Below are 12,031 nucleotides of genomic sequence, written 5' to 3' on the forward strand. Positions count from 1 at the left end.
CCGCACCGCGCTCAACCAGTGAGCGGGAACCGGTCTCCACATGGGATCTGAACCCTCGGCGTGAGCGCCGCCGCACTCTCAAGCGGCGCACCCTCCAGTGCGCCACCGGGCCGGCCCAACTTAATCACTTCTTAAAGACCCTACCTCCAAATATAGTCACATTCTTAGGTACTGGGGATTAGGACTTCCAACATATGAACTTGCGGGGGACACAAATCAGCCCATAAAACCTGTTTTGCTGGTTCTGGCCTTAGATTGTTTGTTCTCCTCTAGAGCCTTCTCCTACCTGTGGTTTACCCTCCTCACCTTACCCCCACAAAGAAAACCCTCATGTTTTCTTCTCACAAAGAATGAAACTCTCACCTCAAGTTGTATCAATAACCTCAGTTTATCAAAATCTCAAACTCAGACATTTACTCTGGGAGGACAGGACTGCGGTGGTTGTAATTCATCACATGTCGCCTTCTCCATTCACTCCGACGCGAGTCCACCTCCCTAAGGATTCATGCCCAGTGAAACTCGGCAAAGCCACAAGATGACAACCACACCAACAAAACTCGAACATATGCAGTTCTCGTACTTTCTCATGGACCTGTAGACATTCCGCCAGGGTAGCTCATGAGCTTCTGAACAGATGCGAGGCAGGCAAGAGAGGTGGCAGGTGCCCCTGAGACATGCGCCCACAGGTACCCTGGCCTCTAATTGCTGCGCATGATTGGAGCTAGCAGGGTGGCTGCTTCTCCAGCCCTGAGCCCTGGCTCAATTTTGTCACCCGAGTTGTGATTCTGTTTAGAAATTAAATGAGGCCAAGATTCATCTAGTTTGAAAAAAGGAGTCGATTTGAGTCATAAATTTTGTTATAGCTCTACAGGTGTGGCAAGAAGAAAGTACCAGTGAGCTCATGGTTTCACAGCCTTGCCCTGTATCTTGCCTTTTACACAACAGCAGTGTTGAGTGAAATATTATTACTGGCGCAAACACTTTTTAAAGGAAAATGGCCAGTCAGATTTGTTGGCTTCTGGGGCTCATAGGTTATATTTCACAGGATATAGCAGTACTTTCTGCTTTCTGGGTGTTCCAAGTTAAAAAAAAAAATAAATAAAAAAAAATAATAAAAATAAAGATGATGATGATTCAAAAAAAAATAATAATAATAATAATAATAATAATAACTGAAAGCCGAACTGGATTGCGTGCTGTGCCATGGCCTTGGCTCTGCACAGGCGAGAGACTCCTTTGCTCAAGTAGCACTTTCAGAGACAGCTTTAATAACTGAAAGCCGAACTGGATTGCGTGCTGTGCCATGGCCTTGGCTCTGCACAGGCGAGGGACTCCTTTGCTCAAGTAGCACTTTCAGAGACAGCTTTAATAACTGAAAGCCCACTTTGAAAATGGCGACGGGTATGGAGCGCCCGCGTCAGGAAACAGCGCGACCCTGAGAGCTGGGCTGGCTATCCTCCTGTGAGCATTCTCGCTTTCCCCTCAATCAGCAGTCGTCAGGATTTGTGGTTTCCAAGGCTAAACACTGAGATTCTGTTAGTACTGAAAATGTCAAAGCCTAAATCTAGTGTTAAACTGAGAAACAAAAAATATGGAAAGAAAAGGACTGAATCGAATTATCGACAAAGACTATGAGGCAAATAATGTTGTATCTACAACAAGGGTTGGCAGACAATGGTCCGCAGGCCATATATGGCCCACTGCCTGTTTTTTAAATAAAGCTTTACTGGAACACAGCCATGCTTGTTCATTTATGTGTTGTCTATGACAGCTTTCATGCTGTAACAGCAGAATTAAGTAGTGCAACAGAGGCCGTATGTCCGGAAAACCTAACATATTTACTATCGGACCTGTTAGAGAAAGAGTTTGCTGACCCCTAAACTATAATATTAAGTAACAGATGGGTACAAATTCCTTCTTAAAACATAATTATTATGGTTTTGAGTTTCTTTGGTCTTTCTTGTTCTACCGAATCTTCTGGATTAAAAGATGTGAATCCAGTGGGATTGATGGATTTCCCATTGATTGAACCAGGGGCTTGGGCTGGATTCCCTGTTAGTGACCCTAACCCGAACCCTAGTTATGGTTGTCATCTCAGTGTCTCCATAACCTCCGATGGTAGAGTTTACATAGCCCAAGCCCCTGGATCCAAGTCACTCATGTCACTTAATTCTCCGTGGCTGCACTGCCTTGTGAGTGGGCTTTACATGTCTTTGGCTATTAAGATGTGTAGGTGTATTTTCCTTCTAACTCTAAAGACCTGGAAACTTGGCAGATCCTGTGATATCTAAGTGTGTTTTTCATGTTCTGTCATGTTTAGGACCCTGTGGCATTGAGGGAAAAATAGCAACACGAGTATTTAGTGTCACTCAAGGCTCCCCCTCAGACGAGGCTACACTTCTGACAGGGCCGAGGCCTTTTCTTTGCCTGGGTGTCTGCTGCTGCCACAACATCTTCCTTGTGTAACTCCCACTGGTGCCACCTGTGGACCCGTGGCTCTTTGTCTACTTCTGAAAACTGAAGCGGAGACCTGGGTATCTGCCAGGCACTCTAGGTTTTTAAAACTCCTGCCCCAATCTGTGAGGGTTGTCTCGGCCACATGTGATTTGCACCAGCAATTTACTTCAGTAGCTTTCTTTAGAGTTTCCAAAGTGTTCAATTTTGATTTTGAAAAAGCTGCAACACTCTCTGCACCTTCTGATTTCCTCTGTCGCTGTGATATTTAAGTTATACATAATTGCTGCAAGTTCATGCATAAGCAGGTTTGGGAAGCAGCCCAGGGTCCCGCCTGGTGGGAGAGAAGGGCACGGGGTGGTGGACAATTGCCTGCTGGCCCCGGGCATTTGGTGGGTCTGGAGAGCATCAGCTCATCAGTTGGTGAGTCCAGGTTGGTCAAGAATGTTCCTGCTGTACTTTGGCCTGGGGTTGTGGGCGAGCTCACTGTGGAAGCTGTGGGTTTGAGTGAGTCCCTGAGACGGTGGCAGGGAGAGAGGTGGGCAGAGCAGAAGGTAGGGGCCCCGTGGAAGGGCATGGGCACTGGGGAAACTTCGAGAGGAGAAAGGGAAAGTGGGTTGAGGTTAGAAAGGTAGGGCAGGGCAGGCACTGAAAGCAGCGATGGCCGCAGGAGGAGAGCAGGCAGAAGGCAGGGAGTGAGGTGGCAGCACCTGCCAATGAGCAAAATCTCATTCTGCTGCCTTGGGTGGACTGAAGGTCTGAGTGAGGACATGTGGGAGGCCTGGGGGACCATGGGCCCGCTCTGCTACGTGCTGGCTCCTTGGCCTTGACACTTTGAGGCTTCAGGTCTGCCTATGAAATGCAGAGCCAAGGGTCAGTGCTGACTTGGCTTCACCCTTTGGACTTCAGTGTCAAAGTGGCCATGGATTTGGGGGTCACTTTTTCATTGCAGACAAAATGAACTTTCTACGCTTGGCTGACCTCCTCAACATCCAGGTAGTCACCATCAACGTCAGGAGACATCCGTTGGAAGCCTGGGTGCCGCGGGTATACCAGTCACCTGCAAGCCTCTGGGTCCGGAAGATGGTTCAGCACAGGCAAGTGGGACTAGGCCAGTTTTTTCTCAAGCTCCTTTGAAAATATAGGAATCGGTGAATACCAACTGGACAAAATGTGTTTTATAATTGAAGCTATAAATCAGCCCCCTGCTCCCTGCCTTTGTTTCTCAGGGAGGCATGGAAAGGGTTCTGGACACGCTGTGCTTGACCTTAGCTAAGAGGACAGCTTCTAGATTATGCTTCCTTCTGTGAGGTTTCCTAAGATGCTTGAGGCCCACACACTAGATGTGCTCTCTGAGCCAGGGAAGCTGACCTCTGAGTTCAGGAGATCCCAGCCCCATCAGAATAAATACAAAATAGATATCAAATACGGCACTTTGATTCTGTGAATTATATGGTAAAAACTCAGGAATTAGTGTCGCTGGAAAGGTTGTTAAGGAGGCCAACTAATTCTTTTATTTTTAAGTAGATGGGCTCCAGAAAGAGCCATTTATCCCAGCCTGAGATCTTATTTTTAACACATGTGACCTGGAATCCCCCTTTCATTAGAGACTCACTCTCAGCCATGGTGGCCTCTTGCTTTCTTTGAATTAAAGGTTTCATAAAAGTGAATGATTTAGAAGTCCTTGAAAATAACTCAACCTATGATATAGGTAAGTTTCCCTGTAGCTGCTCATAGCTTCTGTTGATCAAAGCCCTTTATTAGAGGCTCTCTTCTGCTAACCCTGGTATTGAATTACTGATGTGCTTCATGTGGTGGATGTTGGTGTGTCCACGTACACCAAGTGCTCAGCCCTGGGGTCTACCACGTCACAGAGAACCCTGGGGTAGCCACTCCTCTGTCTTCCCATAGCCATGCCCAGGGTATACCCTGGATTCCATGGGGCACAGGGGATGGGCACCCGAACCCCCTGGGGAAGCCTACTCTAGAACTGAAAAGTTGAGCAGGAGCCCAGCTATCATATTTTTTTCACCCATTTTCATTCCAAACTCGGTGAGGAAGATGAACGCACTGGTCCCCTGGAAGGCCTGTCTGCCTTAGGGGTAAAGAGCTTTCAGAAGCCTTTTTAGTTAAGGATGCCAATTTTCCGGGAGCAAGTAGCAGGGGTGTGATGATCCCATGCCGAACCCTAAATTTTCTTCCTGCCCCCCGATTCTCCCTGAGCTTTCATGTGATCAAGGTGCTGTGTCCCCAAAGGGGACCCTGGGGAAACCACGGAGCTCTCCTCTCCTCACTTGGTCCTCATTTCGTCCTTGGGGACAAGGGCTGCTCCAGGGTCAGCAGGAGGATGCCTGTGTGTTGGGGGATCCTGTGCCCATCATGCTGTCAGAAACAAAGTAGCCCCGGGAGAGCCCTGATCAGGCGTGTGTTCCTTTCACTGAAATGTGGGATGACAGAATTTCTCTCTTTTTTTCTCATACCAATCCTTGGAGACAAGGGCTGCACCAGGGTCAGCAGGAGGATGCCCGTGTGTTGGGGGGTCCTGTGCCCATCATGCTGTCAGAAACAAAGTAGCCCCGGGAGAGCCCTGATCGGGCGTGTGTTCCTTTCACTGAAATGTGGGATGACAGAATTTCTCTCTTTTTTTCTCATACCAGGATTTTTGTCTGGGTGTTTGATGTCATCATTCTAATAAATGCCATATTTATTGCTCTGGATGAGAAAAACCCCTTCATTTCCTATGCAGAATGGCTTTTCCTTTCTCTTTACGTTATTGAGATTCTTCTGAAACTGTACACGTACGAGCCCAGAGCCTATTTCGGAAGGAAGCAGTTCTGGAACGGGTAAGTGTGTGCATGTCCTGCGGAGGGCCGAGGAGGCCACAGGGGATGCGCAGGAATGTGCTCTCGCAATTTGGGGAATATGCCTGCAGTTCTCCAAGCTCCATCGTGTCATTTTGAGGCATCTCATAATGAGATCTTGGGGGTGGGGGAACATCTGGTTCAGTGAAAGCTGTTAGTGGTGATGTCAGCTTGGACAGTCTCTAGCTAAAATTAGAATCACAGATCATGGCATCTTGGATTTGGAAAGAATCTTTTAAAAAAGGAAAACTTTTTCCTCTACTCTCCCGCAACACTCTGCCACCAAATGTATGTTTTTTCCCTTGCACCAACCAATTCTCCAACTCTCCAGACACCAACTGGGTGTCCTACAATTTAATTCAGTTCTGACACTATCTACCTGTAGTTAGCATTAGATTCCACGATAAGGGCTCCGTCCATAAGATTGCCCCCACCTGAGATGCCAATCCAAAGTCCAGGTTGTCACCTGTGCTTCTGACCCACAGGCTATAAATCACAGGGCAAGGTATGGGGAAGGGGCGTGGAACTTGCAGGCCCTCGCAGGTGTGCCACCTTCCCAGCACCCCCAGCTGTTCACCAACCCAGAAGCTCTCCCAACACCATCCTTTTGGATTTTTATGGAGGCTTCATTAAATATGCATGATTGTTTAAATTATCAGCCATTGATCAATTCAACCTTTTGCTCCTCTTCCTTCTCTGGAGGTCGGAGGTTGGGAGCGGAGCTGAAGGTTCCAGCCCTTTCTAATCACAGCTTGGTTCCCCTGGCAACCAGCCCCCATCCTTAGGGGCTTTGCAAAAGTTACCTTATTAACATAAACTCGGGTTGGGTTGAAGGGGCTTGTTTTGAATAACAAAAGATGCTCTCACAGTTTTAGAACATCGTACCCAGCAAGGCAATTCCTCCCATAGCTCCCTCACCCGCTCCCTGGTCTCACTGTCAGAAAGCTCGGCCTGTGTGGCTGGGCAGCGGGGACTGTGAGCCAGCTCTCTCCTGGGCTGGGATTTGTCTCCCTGCCTCCTTCTCCTCTCCAGGCTGTGTACTCCAGGTCTTCAACCCTGGTTCTAATGCTGCAAACCAGCCTGTGCATCTCAAGTGCCTCTGTGCATCAGGCCCTGCAGGACACAGGGATGCAAGATGCAGGCCTGACTTAAGTAGGGCACAGCTTGGCAGGTTGGATCTCTGTGATCCCTGCTCTAAGTGCTGGGAAACTTGCTACCAAGTGCATGTGGCCAAAGGGAAACTGGTCAGTGTTGTCCCGTGTTTTCTCCTCCTTGGGCACTATTGTCAGAGAGAAAAGTAATGGCGTGATGAATTTCTCCTTCAATTAAAAAGTGACAATGCATTTAGTAAAATTAACACTAAGATTGTACTACATATTCTGAAAATACATCAAAGTATTGTTACAAGTATAGACTTACTTTGGATGACAAAGTGACATGAATTGTCGGATTTCTACAAATTCTCTCGAATGATTCTTTGGAGGAGCCAATGGACAATCATTGGGCTGCTCAAGCATAGTGTTTCTTCTTTCCTATCTGCTGTCCTCAAAATTACAGAAGCCAGTTTTGCGTCTGGATCACTGCTTTGCGTAAGGTTCTGCATTTGAAGTTTTCTCAGAATCTGTCGTATCCTGAGCTTGACAGGCCCTTCCCTTGATTATTAACCGACTTTGCTTTTGTATCTTTAGGTTTGACATGCTGATCATCATCGCAGCCCTGGTGGCCACTGTGGCCAATGCCACCATTCAGTCAGGTCAGTGTCACCAGCTCTCAGCTGCACACCTCTCGGGGTCGTGCATTCAATCAGTAGTCTTTGTCGAATATCCACTGTGTGCTGCTGAAATATTTGGGGTGAAGATGTGGGGACACAGAGAATTACCAAAAATGTCCAGTGTTCTTCAGAGGGATGGGGGCTTGGTTTGTGTTTGGCTGTATTTTAGGGATTTCATTGGTCTGTGTCCATCCCACCAAATACTCACCTGGTCATTTCTCCAAAACTGGCCCTCAGTCCCACGACCTACCTCCACACATTTGACCTTCTGCCTACCATGGCCCCCACCCAGGTGCCAGCCCACCCCCCTCTTCTTTCTACACTCCTGTGGCCCCACGCACAATACCCCCAACCCCATGCAAACGCCTGCCTGTAGACGGCAGGTAGGATTACTTAAGATAGTGCAGCTTCCTAACTCCATGACATGAATTCTGGGGAAGGAAAGGCTCCTGGAAATGTGTTCTTCATACAGTTGGAGCCACAGTCACTTCCTGTGACGGTTCCTCAGCTCTGGGGACCAGGTGGAGGGAATGCTCGGCATCCACATTTGCCTGGCTGGGCTCCCATTTCCAGGGGTAGCTCATGATTCAGGGCAGCACTGACTTCCTCGTTGCTCAGAGCCATGGTCCTGCTCGTGAATGAGGCCGCATCATTCCCCAGGACCCATGAAACCTCAGACCTTACCCACTAAAAGGGACAAGTCAGAGGCTCTGAGAAAAATGGAATGTTAAATGATCGTGTTCCTTTTGCAGCAAGAAAATACAACAGTCAGCAGATTCTGGATATTGTCTTGATATTGAGAATACTCCGGCTCTTAAGGGTCATCATAAGCATTCAGAGGTAAGGATGAGGTGACATGAAATGGCTGCACTTGGGCGGTTCCCCCACAGGGCCTGGTGGTAAGCACTCCTGCCTCCCAACTGGAAACACGCTTGACCGTGAACCCAGAGTGTAACTTGTATAGAGGACCTGGGGTCTTTGAGGGGTGGCAGGGGAGGGGAGGGAAGCCAGTGAAGACGGGTGAAGAGCACTCAAATGGCAACTCTCTGAGGGCAGGGGTTCTGTCCTCACTCCTCCCTGTGACCTGGCCCTGAATTGTGCCTGCCTGCACGGTGACTGAATAAGAGTTCTTGTGATGGCAGCTGATATTAACTGGAGTGTGGGGTGGCAGGGGAGGGGAGGGAAGCCAGTGAAGACGGGTGAAGAGCACTCGAATGGCAACTCTCTGAGGGCAGGGGTTCTGTCCTCACTCCTCCCTGTGACCTGGCCCTGAATTTTGCCTGCCTGCACGGTGACTGAATAAGAGTTCTTGTGATGGCAGCTGATATTAACTGGAGTGTGCTAACCATTGCCTTATTAAATCCTCCCAACAGCCCTTCATGCGGGAGCTTTTATTATCCCCAGTTTACAGGTGATGACACTGACACTCAGAGAGGTTGAGTAACTCTCCCAGTGGTGCACAGCTAGAAAGAGGCAGACCAGGTGCAAGCCCAGGTGTGACCCCAAACCCCTGTATACCCCATCCTCAGTTTTTGATAGGCCAGCTTCCTTTCATGAAGGGCCGGGGAGGTGCCTCCCTGCGAGGACTAGCCTGCTCCTCCAGAAAGTGTTCAGTTGTCAACAGAAGCCTCCAGGACAGCCTTAAGGCAGGCTCGATTTTGATGGAAAAAAAGGTGGGGGTGAAAAGCAGGTGAGGCTAAGTAGCTTCCCAGTCTCAGTGCCCCTCCATGTCTTCCTAATGAAGTTCTCTGTACCCTGATTTCCTTTCTTACACTGGTCACGCCTGTCTTGCTTTGCTTCAGGGGGAGCTGCTAGTTAACTGCCCCCTCAACTTTGTGGATGGACTGATTCTGACAAAATTGTAAAGGCTAATTCCTGACATTTAAAGAACAGACTCAGGATGGAGGTGGTGTGGGGGGTACTAAACAAAACATGCTAGTTTGGTGTCAGTTTTACTTTCCATCTTCCCTTTGCCTATGTGGAAACTTTGTTTTATCCTAGATTCCGGGTTATAGTGACCACTTTAATTAACATTGGCCCCACGATGCTGATGTTTGGCGGACTCGTCCTTGTGAGTAGAAGTTCTTGTTGCTATTCTGTGCGAAGCGAGTGGTGAAATGTTCATTCTTAGAAACTCTCAGTAAGCCTTATTTTAAGAAAGAGAAAGAAAGGGAGAATAAGTAAATGAGATTCATTGGTTTCTAGCAGTCCTTCTTATAAAATATCAAGTTTCTAGAAACACTGGGCGTCCATCAATGAAGGTTCACTGGCTGCTGTGATAAATGCCCACAGTGCAGCGGGTTAACCCAGCCATAGTTTCTTCTCACCCAGGGCCCAGGTGGGCATCCCTAGCTAGCGATGGCTCTCAAGGACTTGGGTGCCTTCCAGCTTGTGACCCTGCGCTGCTTTGTCCTACTTGTAGAGAGAGCCCCTCTGCTCCTAGAGATTACTCATAGTGAGAACGAAGCCACACAAGGCAGCACAGGGACTGGGGCCACACTGTGGGTGGTTGGGGTGGATGAGGGAGCATTGGTGGACACTGCAACAGGGTACTTACTTTTCTTTTCATTGACATTGGTGAAAAATTCCATTAGCACAAAAGAATGAAAGGGCGGCTATAAGTCACCCATTCCCGTCCCCGCACGCCTCCTTCCCATCATTAAAAGCTCCCTGTTACTCTTCCTAAATATTTGTATGCATGCAAGTATACCATGCACATGCCTGTGCATATCCAGTTCATTGTTAGTCGAATGGGATAGTCCATTCAAAATATTGTTACATAACTTTATTTACTTAACGTCTTTGTCATGTGTCCTGGGAGGCACGTGCGTCCAGGTAAGCTCTGCCGTGACTAAAAGTGTCCCATGGAGGGTAGACTCCAGAACACGTCTGACCAGCCCTGCTACTGACACACTGCTGGGTGGTCTGGCCTTTTTGCCGTCCCAGATGATGTGGTGAAGACTGTTTTGGGGCATGTGCCTTGTGTGCTTATGTGACAGTATCTGTTCGGTACATTTCTAGAAGAGGAACTGCTAGGTCGAAGGTAAATGGGCTCAAAATTTGGATCAGTGGCAACTTGCCTTCCAAAAGTTGCACTCCCACATATGTTCTGAACAGTGGTGTGTGACGGCATCGGCTGCTCAAACACCCCACTTTTCCAAGCCGAGGGGTGAGGAAATAGCACTGTGGTTCTGATGGGCATTTCTTCAGGTATAGACGAGGCTGAGCACCTTTGCCCTGTTCTTTTGGCCACTGGTGCTTAGTTTTCCGTCGGCCGGTGTGTGACGGCGTCGGCTGCTCAAACACCCCACTTTTCCAAGCCGAGGGGTGAGGAAATAGCACTGTGGTTCTGATGGGCATTTCTTCAGGTCTAGACGAGGCTGAGCACCTTTGCCCTGTTCTTTTGGCCACTGGTGCTTAGTTTTCCGTCGGCAGCCCATTCACATTCTTTTATTAGTTTTATCTCTGATATAGTTTGTAGGAGTCTTTGGCCTATTATGAAATAGGCCCCTAGTAAGCTATAGACAGAGCAATTATCTTTCCTTGTCCGTCACTTTCTTTTTTTTTTTGACATGCAGGCTTTTTGTTTTATTTTGTTCTTTGGCTGTATAAAAGTTTAAGTATGTTATATAGTTATACTCATCAATCTTTTACTTTATAGTTTCTAGATTTTACATCATGCTTAGTAAGGCCTTTTTCTACTTAATTTTTTTCTTCTACTACCTTTATGATTCTATTTTTTACGTTTAACCTTTTGAAATTTATTTTGGTATAAAGAACAAGGTAAAGATCCAACTTTAATACTTTTTTCTCTAGAGAACTATTATTTATTGAGTACTAAACCCACTAACTTGCTAGCAGCTTTGTTTTCGACTTCGTAAATGAAGCCCAACAGGAGGCCAAGGTGTGGTCCAGCTGGCTGTGTCCTCTGTCCCTCCACGGATAGCTCAGGCTTCTTTAGCAGACTGGCCGTTCCCTTCCTGAAGCCGCTTGGAACTCCTGGCTGGGGAGGGCGACCGTCCCAGGGAGTACGAGTAGCGGCCCTTTCTGCGGGACCCTGGGAATGTGGCAGGCCAGCGTCTTGCTATTCTTCCCGGTTCTGTAGCTTAGGGCACCCGCAGGTGACCAGGTGCCTTCCATCCTAGGTGGTCTACTACGCATTTGCTATCATTGGAATGGAAGTGTTCCAAGGCAAAGTCCGGTTCTTTGAGCCTAATTCCACTGCCCCTGATTCCCTGGTGTGCGGGAACCCAGCCTTAAAGGGCTCCACGTTTGCGCGAGACAGGTACTGCAAGAACAACTTCAATGACCTCGCCTCTTCCTTCATTGTGCTGATGGAGCTCACCGTGGTCAACCAGTGGCACAATATCCTTTCTCAGAAGGTGGGGTGGTCCCCGGGGGGTGATCTGCTCCTTGGGTTGGGGCAGGGGTGCTGGAAGTTACTTTCAGGAGGAGGATCATTTCTTGGCATCTGTCAGCTCAGGGGCCCACTGAGTTTCTGGAAGGTCTGGTTCCTTAGCTTCCTACTCCTTGCAGGTGGCTTTGCCCTCGTGACTCACCAGGCGGCGAAGCTGTACTTCATCTTGTTCCACATTGTGGTCGTCATCCTCATTGTTAAGTGAGTTTCTTTTACCACGTTGGAGATGTCGGGTCTCCTTCTCCGGAATGTCTAACTGCTGCACCTCCCCTCTCCTTGTTCCACCCTAGTGCAGGTTGTGGGTCTCATCTCTCCCACTGGATGCTAAGCCACTGAAGGAGGGTCTTCTATTCACGTTTGTGCTCCTCAGTGTCTGCCAGTGCCTCGCACATCAGTATATAATAAACAGCTCAGAGCTTCACAGGTTGCTTGGGCCAGAAGGAACCTCAGGTCCTGGCTGGTCCACTGGGATGGAATCAGCTCTGAAACATCCCTGCAGAATTGCTGTCCAGCCTCTGCTTAAATTAG

The 12,031-nt window shown here is 48.3% G+C and overlaps 1 protein-coding gene across 1 annotated transcript in view; it reads left to right on the plus strand.

Moving 5' to 3' along the window:
• Window positions 1-12,031, plus strand: part of LOC103607461 (two pore calcium channel protein 2-like) — a 43,993-nt gene that overhangs the window by 26,794 nt on the left and 5,168 nt on the right. Inside the window, exons 9-15 of the mRNA XM_008591963.1 lie at window positions 3,407-3,551; window positions 5,112-5,297; window positions 7,004-7,068; window positions 7,839-7,926; window positions 9,088-9,157; window positions 11,232-11,451; window positions 11,614-11,704. Of these exons, the coding sequence (XP_008590185.1) occupies window positions 3,407-3,551; window positions 5,112-5,297; window positions 7,004-7,068; window positions 7,839-7,926; window positions 9,088-9,157; window positions 11,232-11,451; window positions 11,614-11,704 (865 nt within the window). The remainder of the gene's footprint in view (window positions 1-3,406; window positions 3,552-5,111; window positions 5,298-7,003; window positions 7,069-7,838; window positions 7,927-9,087; window positions 9,158-11,231; window positions 11,452-11,613; window positions 11,705-12,031) is intronic.

Source organism: Galeopterus variegatus, unplaced genomic scaffold (genome assembly GCF_000696425.1).
Source record: "Galeopterus variegatus unplaced genomic scaffold, G_variegatus-3.0.2 Scaffold7446, whole genome shotgun sequence".
Classification (NCBI taxonomy): domain Eukaryota; kingdom Metazoa; phylum Chordata; class Mammalia; order Dermoptera; family Cynocephalidae; genus Galeopterus; species Galeopterus variegatus.